The sequence below is a fragment of the Bubalus bubalis genome, chromosome 13 (genome assembly GCF_019923935.1).
Source record: "Bubalus bubalis isolate 160015118507 breed Murrah chromosome 13, NDDB_SH_1, whole genome shotgun sequence".
In the NCBI taxonomy this organism is placed as follows: domain Eukaryota; kingdom Metazoa; phylum Chordata; class Mammalia; order Artiodactyla; family Bovidae; genus Bubalus; species Bubalus bubalis.
Window position 1 is genome coordinate 67841850 of NC_059169.1, and position 15141 is coordinate 67856990.

General features: G+C 44.4%; 1 protein-coding gene across 5 annotated transcripts in view; it reads left to right on the forward strand.

Moving 5' to 3' along the window:
• The window catches only part of SLC25A15 (solute carrier family 25 member 15), a 32391-nt gene extending 17250 nt beyond the window's left edge, over positions 1–15141 (forward strand). For all 5 annotated transcript variants that reach the window (XM_006065770.4, XM_025262936.3, XM_006065771.4 and 2 more), the window contains exons 4-7: positions 6614–6751; positions 9512–9681; positions 11120–11278; positions 12634–15141. In XM_006065770.4, coding sequence (XP_006065832.1) covers positions 6614–6751; positions 9512–9681; positions 11120–11278; positions 12634–12758 — 592 coding nt within the window. In that variant the 3' untranslated portion in view covers positions 12759–15141. The remainder of the gene's footprint in view (positions 1–6613; positions 6752–9511; positions 9682–11119; positions 11279–12633) is intronic.

The window sequence follows — 15141 nt, forward strand, 5'->3', positions numbered from 1 at the left end:
TTTTTTAATTCTGTGAGTTTGTTTTTGTAAATAAGTTCATTTGTTAAATTTTTTAAGATTCCACATATAAATGATATTGTATGATATTTGTCTTTGATTTACTTCACTTAGTATGATAGTCTCTTGGTCCATTGATGATGCTGCAAAAGGCATTATTTCATTGCTTTTTTATGGCTGAATAATATTCCATGTATATGTACCACATCTTCATTATCCATTCCTCTGTCAACAGACAATTAGGTTGCTTCCATGTCTTGACTATTGTAAACAGTGCCTCAGTGAACACTGGGGTACATGTATCTTTTCAAAGTATGGTTTTCTCTGGATATATGCCTAGAAGTGGGATTGCTGGATCATTTTCTATTTTTATTTCTAATTTTAGTTTTTAGGAACCTTCACACTGTTCTCCACAGTGGTTGTACAAATTTACATTCCCACCAACAGTGTAAGCGGCTTTCCTTTTCTCCATACCCTCTCCAGCATTTGTCTGTAGGCTTTTTGATGATGGCTGTTCTGACCAGTGTGAGGTGATACCTCATTGTAGTTTTGATTTGCATTTCTCTAATAATTAGTGATGTGAAACGTCTTTCATGTGCTTTTTGGCCATTTGTGTATCTTCCTTGGAGAAATGTCTAGATCTTCTGCCCATTTTTTGATTGGGTGGTTTTTTTTATTAGAGTTGCATAAGCTGTTTGTATATTTTTGGAGATAAATCCCTTGTTGGTTCCTTTGTTTGCAAATATTTTCTCCCATTTCTGTGAGTTGTCTTTTTGTTTTCTTATGGTCTCCTGTGCTGTGCAAATGCTTTTAAGTTTAATTAGGTCCCATTTGTTTATTTTATTTTCATCACTCTGGAAGGCAGATTCAAAAAGATATTGCTGCCATTTGTTAGTGTTCTACCTGTTTTCCTCTGAGTTTTATAGTATCTGGTCTTGCATTTAGATTTTTAATCCATTTTGAGTTTATTTTGTGTATGGTGTTAGAGAATGTTCTAATTTCATTCTTTTACCTGTAGCTGTCCATTTTCCCCAGCACCACTTATTGAAGAGACTCTCTTTTCTCTATTGTATGTTTTTGTCTCCTTTGTCATAGACTAATGACCACGGGTGTATAGGTTTATCTCTGGACTTTCTGTCCTGTTATGTTAATTCATATTGTTTTTGTTTTTTTTTTTTTGTCAGTTTTTTTGTTTGATTAGTGTAGCTTTGTAGCCGGAGAAGGCAATGGCAACCCACTCCAGTATTCTTAACTGGAGAATCCCATGAACGGAGGAGCCTGGTAGGCTGCAGTCCATGGGGTCCCTAAGAGTCAGACACAGCTGATCGACTTCACTTTCACTTTTCACTTTCACTTAGTTGCAGCATGCGGGATCTTCATTGCCACTCACAGACTCTAGTTGTGACATGCAGGCTCCAGAGCACAGGACTCTGTGGTTGCAGCTCCAGGGCTCAGTTGCCCTGCAGCATATGGGATCTTAGTTCCTTGACCAGGGATCAAACTCATGTCCCCTGCACTGCAAGGAGGGTTCTTAACCACTGGACCACCAGGGAAGTCCCATGTTAAAAGCCGTTTAATCAATTTCAGTACTTGTGACTGGTCTGTTCATATTTTCTACTTCTTCCTGGTTCAGTCTTGGAAGGTTGTACCTTTCTAAGAATTTGTCCATTTCTTCCAGGTTGTCCATTTTGTTGGCATATGGTTGCTTGTAGTAGTCTCTCTCTCTCTCTCTCATGGGCTTCCCTGGTGGCTCAGATGGTAAAAAGAATCCACCTGCAATGTGGGAGACCTGGGTTCGATCCCTGGGTGGGGAAGATCCCCTGGAGGAGGACATGGCAACCCACTCCAGTATTCTTGCCTGGAGAATCCCCATGGACAGAGGAGCCTGGCAGGTACAGTCCCTGGGGTCACAAAGAGTCGGACATGACTGAGTGACTAAGCACAGTAGTCTCTTATGATCCTTTGTATTTCTGTGGTGTTGATTGTAACCTCTCCTTTTTTTATTTCTAACGTTATTGATTTGAGCCCTCTCCCATTTTTTTCTTGATGAGTCTGGCTAAGCTTTTAGTTTCATTGATCTTTTCTATTATTTTCTTCATCTCTTACTGATTTCTGCTCTGGTCTTTGGTTTTTTCCCTTTTACTAATGTTGAGTTTTATCTGTTCTTTTTCTAGTTCCTTTAGATGTAGGATTAAGGTTTTTTTTTTAGATTTTTCTTATTTCCTGATGTAAGATTGTATTGCTGTAAAATTCCCTCATAGAGCTGCTTTTGCTGAATCCCATAGGTTTTGGATTGTTTTGTTTTCATTGTCATTTGTCTCTAGGAAATTTTTTTTTAACTTTTAAGATTGAAGTATAGTTGCTTTTCATGTAGGTAATTTTTTATTGCCTCCTTGATTTCTTCAGTGGTCCATTGGTTGTTTAGTAACATTGTTTAGTCTCCACATATTTGGTATTTTTTTTTTTTTTTTTGTTTTTTTTTTTTTTTTTTTTACGGTTTTCTTGTGATTGATTTCTAATCACATAGCATTGTGCTTGGAAAAGATGTTTGATATGACTTCAATTTTATTAAATTTACCAAGGTTTGATTTGTGGCCCAGCATGTGACCTATTCTGGAGCATGTTCCATGTGCTCTTGAGAAGAATGTACACTGCTCTCTGAGGGAATGGTCTATAAATACGAGTTAAGTCTGTTTGGTCTTATGTGTCATTTAAGACCTGTGTTTCCTTACTGACTTCCTGTCCTGATGACTGTCTACTGATGTAAGTGGGTTGGTTTATTGTAACTTTAGGACAACTGAATGTGGTAGGTCTGTTAGGCATTTACTTCCAAATGGGACATAAATCATGAGGGGACCTTTCTTCCTGGCAGGCTGCCCTGGAAGTTACCTTTGGGGTCTTCTGGAGGTCTGTGAGTTGTTCCAGTTGTCAGTGACAGCCTTTTGCTGGGATTTAACAGGTCAGTGTCAGGGCCAGGTGCTGTGAGCAGCTCAGTTCTTCAGCCCAACTAAAGACTGTCCCCACACGCACCAGTGGAACACGGCCCCGCGGCTTGGAGACTGTCTCCTTTGCTGACGCCCATGAACTCCCAGGAGTCTTCCTGGCAATTTCTTGAACTCTTAGTGGGTTCCAACTTCACAGCCCTGCTGGTGCCTCAGGCTGGTGGTACTAAACCCATGTGAGATGAAGGATGAAGTGAATTCTTCTCTTCCTGTATTTGCATGCATTCATTCCTCCTTCTAGATTTCCAGCTTTGCCATCTGCCCTGCAAGCATCGAGCTTGCTGATTCACACTGGCTGCCCTCCTCCTATGGCAACACTATACCACACCCATGCCCCTCTGTGGCTGAGCTCCAGGAGGTCATCAGCTGAGCTGGAAAATCTTTTTGTGATGAGCAACTTTTTGGTTCAAAATTTATCCTGGGTTTTCATCTGTTCAGTTCAGTTTAGTTGCTCAGTCGTGTCTGACTCGGTGACCCCATGGACTGCAGCACGCCAGCACACTGTCCATCACCAACTCCCGGAGTTCACTCAAACCCACGTCCATTGAGTCAGTGATGCCATCCAGCCATCTCATCCTCTGCCATCCCCTTCTCCTGCCGCCTTCAATCTTTCCCAGCGTCAGGGTCTTTTCAAATGAGTCAGCTCTTCGCAACAGGTGGCCAGAGTATTGGAGTTTCATCTTCAACACCAGTCCTTCTAATGAACACCCAGGTCTGATCTCCTTTAGGATGGACTGGTTGGATCTCCTTGCAGTCCAAGGGACTCGCAAGAGTCTTCTCCAACACCACAGTTCAAAAGCATCAATTCTTCAGCACTCAGCTTTCTTTATAGTCCAACTCTCACATCCATACATGACTACTGGAAAAACCACAGCCTTGACTAGATGGACCTTTGTTGGCAAAGTAATGTCTCTGCTTTTTAATATGCTATCTAGGTTGGTCATAACTTTCCTTCCAAGGAGTAAGTGTCTTTTAATTTCATGGCTGCAGTCACCATCTGCAGTGATTTTGGAGCCCAGAAAAATAAAGTCTGACATTGTTTCCCCATCTATTTGCCATGAAGTGATGGGACCAGATGCCATGATCTTAGTTTTCTGAGTGTTGAGCTTTAAGTCAACTTTTTCACTCTCCTCTTTGACTTTCATCAAGAGGCTCTTTAGTTCCTCTTCACTTTCTGCCATAAGGGTGGTGTCATCTGCATATCTGAGGTTATTGATATTTCTCCCAGCAATCTTGATCCCAGCTTGTGCTTCTTCCAGCCCAGCGTTTCTCATGATGTACTCTGCATAGAAGCTAAATAAGCAGGGTGACAATATACAGCCTTGACATGCTCCTTTTCCTATTTGGAACCAATCTGTTGTTCCATGTCCAGTTCGAACTGTTGCTTCCTGACCTGCATACAGGTTTCTCAAGAGGCAGGTCAGGTGGTCTGGTATTCCCATCTCTTTCGGAATTTTCCACAGTTTATTGTGATCCACACAGTCAAAGGCTTTGGCATAGTCAATAAAGCAGAAATAGATGTTTCTCTGGAACTCTCTTGCTTTTTCGATGATTCAGCAGATGTTGGCAATTTGATCTCTGGTTCCTCTGCCTTTTCTAAAACCAGCTTGAACATCTGGAAGTTCATGGTTCACATATTGCTGAAGCCTGGCTTGGAGAATTTTGAGCATTACTTTACTAGCGTGTGAGATGAGTGCAATTGTGCGGTAGTTTGAGCATTCTTTGGCATTGCCTTTCTTTGGGATTGGAATGAAAACTGACCTTTTCCAGTCCTGTGGCCACTGCTGAGTTCTCCAAATTTGCTGACATATTGAGTGCAGCACTTTCACAGCATCATCTTTTAGGATTTGAAATAGCTCAACTGGAATTCCATCACCTCTACTAGCTTTGTTCGTAGTGATGCTTCCTAAGGCCCACTTGACTTCACATTCCAGGATATCTGGCTCTAGGTGAGTGATCACACCATCATGATTCTCTTGGTCATGAAGATCTTTTTGTACAGTTCTTCTGTGTATTCTTGCCACCTCTTCTTAAAATCTTCTGCTTCTGTTAGGTCCATACCATTTCTGTCCTTTATTGAGCCCATCTTTGCATGAAATGTTCCCTTGGTATCTCTAATTATCTTGAAGAGATCTCTAGTCTTTCTCATTCTGTTGTTTTCCTCTATTTCTTTGCATTGATTGCTGAGGAAGGCTTTCTTATTGCACCTTGCTATTCTTTGGAACTCTGCATTCAAATGGGTGTATCTTTCCTTTTCTCCTTTACTTTTCACTTCTCTTCTTTTCACAGCTATTTGTAAGGCCTCCTCAGACAGCCATTTTGCTTTTTTGCATTTCTTTTCTATGGGGATGGTCTTGATCCCTGTGTCCTGTACAATGTCATGAACCTCCATCCATAGTTCATCAGACACTCTATCAGATCTAGTCCCTTCAAGGGACTCTCAAGAGTCTTCTCCAACACCACAGTTCAAAAGCATCAATTCTTAGGTGCTCAGCTTTCATTATAGTCCAACTCTCACATCCATACATGACTACTGGAAAAACCATAGCTTGGACTAGATGGACCTTTGTTGGCAAAGTAATGTCTCTCCTTTTTAATATGCTGTCTAGGTTGGTCATAACTTTCCTTCCAAGGAGTAAGCGTCTTTTAATTTCATTGCTGCAGTCACCATCTGCAGTGATTTTGGAGCCCCAAAAAATAAAGTCAGCCACTGTTTGCACTGTTTCCCCCTCTATTTGCCATGAAGTGATAAGACCGGATGCCGTGATCTTAGTATCATCTGTAGCAGTTACATCACACTTGTGGTTGCTCTGGGCTGGATGCAGGGCATATAGGGATGGCCTTGAAAACTAGTTTTATTAAGCTCAGCAGCAAACACACTGAAGTATTAATGGAGTATGTGTTTGGTGTGGTAGGACCTTGGGGAATTTTTTCTTCCATAGTTGGTTTCTCTGTGTCACTTTTTGTCTTAGTTCTGACTGCTAGAACAAAATACCCTGGACTGGGTGGTTTAAAAACAAACATTTGTTTCTCATGGTTCTGGAGGCTAGGAAGTCTAGGAATGAGGTGGTGCTGGCTGATTTGGTGTCCAGCGAGGGCCGTCTCCTGGTTTGCAGAGGGATGCCTGCCTGTCTTCTCACATGGTAGAGAGAACACCAGCCAGCTCTCCAGTCTCTTCCACTAATTACATCAAGACCCTATCTCAAACTAATAACCGCCCCCCCCAAAGACTCCTCCAGATACTATCACATGGAGTGTGAATGCTTCAACATTGGAATCTGGGGGTGGGGTCCAGGCCATAGCTCTATGACTAATAAAAGAAGCATGGGTTTGCCATCACGGAAACGTGGGTTCGAAACCTAGCATTGCCACTTAGCAGCTGTATGACTGAACACATTGGCATCATCTCTTAAGCATCATTGTCCCCGGGAGTCAGGGTGCTGCTGTCACCCCCACGGGGCGGTGGGCTCCTCAGAGGAAGCCTGGTGGGCGCCTGGTGGGCGCTGGAGGAGCGTTCCTCTCCACCTGTGCTCGCTCTGCTTTACTATCCGTGTTGGAGCACGCCCAGTGCCGAGTGAATGAGTAACTGGTCGCCTGTGCTTGCATCCTTCCAGTGATCTGCAGAACGCAGCTGCCGGCTCCTTCGCCTCTGCCTTTGCTGCTCTGGTCCTCTGCCCCACAGAGCTGGTTAAGTGCCGACTGCAGACCATGTACGAGATGGAGACATCGGGAAAGATAGCCAAAAGCCAGAAGTAAGTGTTGCTGCTGCTGCTGCTAAGTCGCTTCAGTCGTGTCCGACTCTGTGTGACCCCATAGACGGCAGCCCACCAGGCTTCCCCGTCCCTGGGATTCTCCAGGCAAGAACACTGGTGCTGCCCATGTACAAATGTAGGGTCTCTGTTGCCTTGGTGTAATGAATATTTTTAAATTTTACATTATGCTATAATTAAGAGGCAAAACAGTTTACTCCAAACACTCCCCTCACCCCCCATGCCCACCAATCCAAGAATAATGTTCTGAATGGACAGTCTGGGATGGTTGGACCCACCACCCACCCCAGAATGTAGGCAAAAGATTTTTTTTAACAATGATTATTATTTTTCCTAATTAAATTTTTTTTTTGTGGGGGTAAGGCTTTGCCATGAGGTGTGTGGGATCTTAGTGCCGTGATCAGGGATCGACCCAGTGGCACTCCTTGCATTGGAAGTGTGGAGTCTTAGCCACTGAACCACCAGGGAAGTCCCTGTAGGCAAATATTTCATATCCTAAAAGTGGAGAAGCAGGGCTTCTACCTCATTTGGCCTGTGGAGAGTCTAAGGCATGACCTCCATATATACCTGGAAACACATAGCAGCAGCTTTAGAACTGAGGCTGAGCTTTCCTAGGTGCCGATTTGGATTCTGGGATGAATATTTGCTCACTCCCCAGTTTCACATCGGTGCTCATACTGATCACACCAGATCCTGGTGGTAACTTCCTTTACCCCTTCCCTAATCCTTCAAGTGCCCCTGGAGAAGGGAATGGCTTCCCACTCCAGTATTCTTCCCTTGAGAATCCCACAGACAGAGGAGCCTGGCAGGCTACAGTCCATGGGGTCCCACAGAGTCAGACATGACCTAGTAACTAAACAACAAGAAGTCCTTTAAGTATACCTACAAAGGGCCCAAATTCTGAAAACGTTCATCAAACCCTCGTAAGCTTAGCAAGTCTTCAGTGATTGAGTTATCCCATGAATGTATGAATCATATACATTATTATTTATTATTAGAATTAAAAAGCAATTTATTATCCTTATTCATCCCAAAATTTGCTTATTGAACTAACTAAAGGTTTGGTCATGGATATTGCTCAGGTTAACTCAAAAGCCAATAAATAAACTGCTGGGAAAAACTGGTAGATAAACTGACCATTTTCTGAGTCGTCAGTTTCCTTCCAATGAAAACGGGGTTTGTAATAGCACCCTATTTCTTGCAGCCAAGAGATTCATTACAACCTATTTGAATCTATTATTCACAGCCTAGAAGTTCAAAAGTCTTTAATGCTTTTTTCATTGAAATACAGTGTACACACAGTAACAGAAACACACCCAGAAATCATAGGAAATCTTAAGTGTGCAGTTCCACGAATAGTCACAAATGAACCTTTTTGTCAGCTGGTGCCCAGATGAATAGTGCATTAACAGCACCCAGAAAGTTGTCTCTTGAAAGTAGTTTAAAGTATTTTTTAAAAAGTAATTGTTAGATCCAAAGGACTCTGGTAGATGGACACCCTGTACAAAAGAAAACATGTTTTAGGTACAGCAGTGCCCAAGCCGGGAATATGGTAGCTGAGGGTTGAGACCTGGATTGGAACTAGGCTAACTGTTGAGTTGAATTACTTTCTGCGTGCATGCATCAGTCATTCAATCATGTCCAACCACTTGCAACCCTATGGACTATAGCCTGCCAGGCTCCTCTGTCCAAGGGATTCTCCAGACAAGAACACTGGAATGGGCTGCCATGCCTTTCTCCAGGGGATCTTCCCCACCCAGGGATCGAACCTGCATCTCCTGTGTTTCCTACATTGGCAGCCAGGTTCTTTACCTGCTGAGCCATCAAGGAAACCCTGGATTACATTACTTCTTCAATATAGAAGGAGAGGGCACTGCAGGCAGGGACTGGCTAGTGGATAATGCCTGGGAAGGCAGATCATCAATAAAAGCAGGTGGCCTTTGTTACCTGGGGCCTGATCCCTCTCTGGTCCAAGCCAGGTCACCTATTGAGAACACAGTGAGGAGTGAGGGGCTTGCCAAGCTGACAGGCTTGGTTTCTGGTGCTATCGGGAACAGGCCTGCCCACCCCAACCCCTGACACCATCAGGAAGAAGAGCCTGCACAGAGTGTGCCGTGTTCTGGCTGCCTCAGGCTCTGATCTGCTTCAAGTAAAAAATTCTTACACACCTGCCTAAGAACTGAATCCTGGGTGCGTCTAGCCTGACATAGTTCGGCTCTTGGAATTTCTTTTGTTCTTGCCTTTAAGTAACATGTAAGGCTCCTTACTCACTTCCCTGGATGGAAGCAAAACAAAACCCTAAACAGCTGAACAACCAGTTCACTCAAAATAGATCATCTCAAAAGAAAGGCTGAGGAGATAGAAATCGAGGGCGGTAAGGGGACTGGGCAAGAACAATGCCATTTTATTCTCACTGAGTTTGGACAATCTCATTGTCGTTTCACTTACTCACTATTGAAAAAATGGGTGTAATTGACTCTTTTAGATCTTTGATAATGATTTCTAGAAATGTATGCATTCATCTTAATAAAATATCTTTACATGGACTAGCTCAAGTGATGAAACAAACTTGTTATAAAATAATTGTATCTGAGAGATTTCCTTCCCACAGAAGCCTTTTAGGGCTGGAATTCCGGTAGCTCTGTTTATAAAACGAGCTGCTTGGTGGTCAGAGCTCCGTCAGGTCTACGGGATGGGTGTGAACGTTGTCCTAACTGTCTGTCACCCTGTGTCTCCACCCAGCACAGTCTGGTCTGTCGTGAAGACTGTCTTTAGGAAGGACGGCCCCTTGGGCTTCTACCATGGACTCTCAAGTACTTTACTTCGAGAAGTACCAGGCTACTTCTTCTTTTTTGGTGGCTATGAACTAAGCCGGTCATTTTTTGCCTCGGGGAGATCGAAAGACGAATTAGGTAAGCCTGTTGGCGAGGACCACAAGTGGGTTTGAAGCGTTGGCTTCCTGGTGGTGGTTCAGTTCAGTTCAGTCGCTTAGTTGTGTCCAACTCTTTGCGACCCCATGAACCACAGCACGCCAGGCCTCCCTGTCTATCACCAACTCCTGGAGTCCACCCAAACCCATGTCCATCAAGTCGGTGATGCCATCCAACCATCTCATCCTCTGTCATCCCCGTCTCCTCCTGCCCTCAATCTTTCCCAGCATCAGGGTCTTTTCAAATGAGTCAGCTCTTCACATCAGGTGGCCAAAGTATCCGGGTGGTGGTGGTTGCTATGGAATCTGTGCACGGCGCCCCCTTGTGGCGGGTCCACCTGGCCCCTCTGGATGCCAGGGAGTAACCGTGGTGGCAGGTGGTAGCTAGCACCTTCCTCCCACCTAGGTAATTTCCTCAAGGCAGGGACTGGAGCAAGACTTCCCAAACTTATTTTACTGGAATACCATTTGTGCATTATCTCCAGGTCCATTTTAAGGAAGATTGCAGACATCATTTTTCCTGGGGGAAATCACCTGTAAAGAATCTCTGAATAAGCTTAAACTTAGTAATAAATCTTGATAGTGTTTTTTTTTCCCCCCCAAAGATTTTTTTGGATGTGGACCATTTTTTTTTTTTAAGTCTTTATTGAATTTGTTACAACATTGCTTGTTTTGTGTTTTGGGTTTTTTTGGCTGTGCAGCGTGTGAGATTTTATCTTTCTGACCAGGGATCAAAGCCATGCCCCTCTGCAACGGGAGGTGAAATCTTAACCACCAGACCACCAGGGAAGTCCCCTTGCTAGATAATATTTTGAGAGCAATGAGAAGGGTCCTTCCTTCTCGTTTATCCTCATTAGTGGCTTGACCCAATGCTTGGCTCATGGGTGATTACATTTTTTTCTTAAACACCTCCATTCAGTGTTTTGGACCTGTTCTGAGGATCGTCGTGCTCCCAGGCTTAACTGTCATGTTTAATAAGATAACTTTAGATTTTCACGGTAAAGGGAGAATCAGGGCTGTAGAGTATTAATATGTTAAAATACTTGAGAGAGTTGAAAAAAGATGCAGCCTGTGTTTCTGTGGCCTCTGTTCTTACTCCTCGTGGCAGGGTGTTGCCATGCTGCTGATGCCTGCTGGTTCTGGCGGGGGCTGGGGGGCAGGCCTCTGGAGGACAGGGCAGGAGGGCCACAGTGACCAGCGTAAATCTGACCCTCACTGGAGCTGCCCCTGGTCCTGGCATGAGGGATGCCCCCAGGCTGTCACAAGGACCCTGTGCTCTTAGATCGTTGCCCCAGAGAACTGTGCTCCGCAGCTTCCGTGTTGGTAACTGCACCCACCTGCAGTCACGGCTGCACTGACCTCTGGAAATGTCACATCCCTGTGCTCGAGACAAAATACCATTTGTGCATTTTCTCCTCTAGGCCCTGTCCCTTTGATGTTAAGTGGTGGATTTGGTGGAATCTGCCTGTGGCTTGCTGTTTACCCAGTGGATTGTATCAAATCCAGGATTCAAGTTCTTTCCATGTCTGGAAAACAGGCGGGATTTATTGGAACCTTTATAAGCATCGTGAAAAATGAAGGTGAGTCTGCCATTGGCCGAACCAGAGGTGGTGTGTACAGAGAGCGGTCATTTCGCCGCTAGTCTTGTTGAGGTTGATCACATGGATAATGGCTCTATTTCCCCACCTCATAACCTTTTCTAACTGTGTATATAACCCACACTTGTGGATTTGTTTTCAAACCCCTTTCTTTAGGTTCTTTCATTATTCTCAAGAATGTTTAAAGTTCCTGACTCCTAACCTCTAGGCCAGGATTTTTTTTCTAAATAGCCTGGAGGGGATTTTTAAAGTATATACTTTTGTCTAAGAGGACGGATGTTTCTAAGTTAGCACCACTTGTTTTAAGCAATATTATCAGAAGCTGAGCTCTAATGGAATCGCTAAGACATTTCAAACAGTGTGCATCCTTAATGCTAAGACTTCTGGAATGAGAAAGGCACTAAGCCGTTTTGGAAGGTTATTTGTTATCAGGTTTTGGTTATACAGGAGGATAAAGACTTTTTAAAGTAGCGGTTGTGTAAAGTCGATTTTATGCTACTTGTGAGTAAAGACCTGTCCTTCTAGCATTCACTGTGCATCTTAAAACTTGGCACACGCACGTCTCTTGAGAGTGAGTACGGTAAAGATGCAAAAACTGATTTAACCCCAGATAGAGCACAAGACATCTGTTACTAATAGTAACCCCTTTTGTTTATTTATTTGGCTGCACTGGGTCTCAGTTGCAGCATGTGAGATCCTCAGTCTTCATTGCGACATGCAGTATCTTTAGTTTCGGCATGTGGGATTTAGTTCTCTGACCAGGGATCAAACCTGGGCCCCCTGCTAATGGGAGCGAGGAGTCTTAGGCACTAGACCACCAGGGAAGTTCCCAGTAACCCCTTTTCAATTTGCATCACACTTCATAGTTTTACAAAGTACTCACACCTCCTTTATCTGATTGGATCTTCAAAACTGCCTTGGGCAGTACTGATACTAGAAACCTCCCTGGTCAGATTTCTGACCTCATCCACATTCTTGCTCCTGGCCCACTGCCTCATGGTCCTCGCCCCCACGTGAAGCTGCAGAGCTGCTGCCGTCTGTGACTCTGGTTGCCTTCTGTCGGCCCATATGGCCCCGCTCTGCCACATCCGTCTACTAGGAGTTAACAGGCACGGGATTGGTGAATGTTTGCCAGCTTTACTGGGAGACCTGCCCTTGCCCTTGTTTCCACTAGACTGGTTCCATTAGCCCAGGGAAACCTGCTCCATAACTGTTGGGTTTTAGCTCTATTGTCTGGATTTGTAAGTGTAAAAATATCCATGCTGTGCGGGTTGGTGGGATATCTGCAAGAAGAGGGGGGAAGGATCTCAGTCTTTGATCACCCTTTTGTCTTCTAGGAGTACCGGCCTTATATTCTGGACTGAAACCTACCTTGATTCGCGCGTTCCCTGCCAATGGGGCCCTCTTCTTGGCCTATGAATACAGCAGGAAGTTGATGATGAACCAGTTCGAAGCATACTGAAGTGTTGCAGTGAACCTAGATCCAAGTGCAGGCATTTGAGGACTGCAGTTCATCTCAGGGTTTCAAAGAGTACAAGACCAATGTGGAGTTATTTTGATTTCATGCAAATTACTTTTTTTTTTTTGTCTTCCATTCTTCTACCTTAAACTTTATAGAAGAGCCTCTATTTTATAGCATATAATTTCTGCCCATAATTGTATTGAAATAAAAAAGTTGCTGCTCTTGTCCATGGTGGGACATGCAGGGTAGGTGGGCTGCTGGTCTGAGATATACCTAATATGGAGGGCTGAGTAGAACTATATCAAGGGCATTTGCATAAACCTGTATGAGTCCATGCAGTTTAGATGGTTATGTGTTGTGAGTGAAGCACAGTGTAGTTCCATGTTTTATCTCAGATCGCAACAGAAAAAAACAAACAAACCCTGAGGTAACCATGTTTCATGAGGATGGTTATAAATGTGTAATCCATTCTAGATGTAAGGTCTCTTTTTTAAAAAAAAATCTGCATAGCACGTACACTATACTAAGTGGGTACAGTTTTTAAAACGTTTTCCTGTGGTGCTTGAAAACTTAAGATGTCCTTTTAGATTTTTAAAAAGGAGAATGTACCCGCATACAGGTGTGGCTTTCACGTTCTCGACTGACGTTTCAGAGGAAGCATGCTGGATTCTCCTAGGATGCTCCTCTGTGGAAACAGTGCCAATCATCTTCCAAGTAGGACCACATTCTGCGCCCCGACATAGGGCTGGGTGTGGCCTGGAGCCTTTGAGAAGCAGCCCGGGGCTGGCTCCGCCTCCCTCCTCTCCCAAGGGACTCCCCTCTGTTGGGCTTGAGCTAGAGGAAGGGGATGAGGGGACGGCGCCGCCGCCGCCACTGCAGCGGTGCTCGGTGAAGCTGGTGGCTGACAGCTTCCCTGAGCTGCTTTCTGCCTCTGGGTCCTGGCCTGGGTGGGGTTCCAGGGATTCTATTGGACTTTCTATCCGTTTTGGGCCACGCCCTCCTTTGCCTCCGCCAATCAGAAGCCCTTCCAGGGAGCCGACTGCGGAAGCCCAGAGAGGCCCTGGCTCTGCTTCTGGGGATAGGATGGTCCTGGGCCAAGCGCTCTCCTCTCAAACATTCTTAGGACTTGCCCTCTCCGTGAGGGGTGTTAGGTGAGCTGGGCTGAATTTTTGGCTCAGGATCCCTCACTCCTGGTCGGGCTTTTCCAGCATGAGAGCCTTTTGACGTGGGCCTCTGGCCGTCGTGAATTTCAGCGACGTGGTCTCTGGGGTGTGACTTGATCAATGAAACAAGTCATTTTATTAAACTATGCCGTTTGTCTGCACTACTCACAAACCCTAGTTTTTTGGGTTTCTACAGACGTGGGAGGGTCAGCTATTCTCTGTCCTCTGGTGTAAGGGAGCTGCGCCGTCCTGGTCCCAGGACCACCCAGGGCTCTGATAAAAAGGTCTTAATCGGCCTCAGCTGCTGATGTGTTGTTAGTAACAGCCCTCAGCCGTATGTCTATCCCTGGCGAAACCTCTAGTTTCTGCAAGCTTTTTGTTCTCCCTGAAGCCTCGGTGGTGACTCTAGCCACCTGCCGGAAGCCAGGAGGTCAGGAAGGCAGGATGCTCAGCGTTGTGCCCAATGGGTTCGTGTTATGCCTGGTCTTGAAAAGCATTTGCCTTTTCTTGAAAAGCATTTTTCTACCTACCTTTTCTCCATATTTAAATGGTCAGTAGCTACTGAGTAGTGCTTCATCTAGACAAGCCTGGACTGAAGCCAAAATAACAAACGGGACTGGTTCCCCCAGGAAGAGGCTTCCTCCAGAGCCCACTGGCAGTACTACTTCTCCTGTGTTGTCCTGCAAAGATGTAACTGAATTTCTTCAACAGAAACCGTCTGAGGCAAGTTAAGAGTGAATGGGAGTAAGGATTGGGAACTTAAGTCAGAGTTGTTTTTGTTTGTTTCATTCTGTTCGCTTAACTCATGGTTCAGTATTTAGGTACAATTTGTACCATTTTAGGTGTGTACTCCAGACAAAAATATAGTAGCTTGAAATACTGTGTTTAAAGAAATTCTTGAGTTCTGTCGTTAAATTATTTGCCTAATAGGTGACTATATGATTTAAGTACGTACATGCAAAGAACCAACTGTCAGGAATGCTTGAGTCATGTATGGTGATATTTCAAGGTGGTGGTTTTATTGCAATTAGCATTGCTCTTTGTCAACAAAATTCCTGATGTAAAACAACTACTGATAACATGGATTTTTATCTGTACACTGCAGTGATGAAACTTGGTCCAAAAAAGTTACTTTCCCTCCACCAGGCTGTGGATGTGATGTGATTGATTTGCCCGGATGCCATGCTATTTTTTAAAATAAACTTCTCCATACAAGTTTG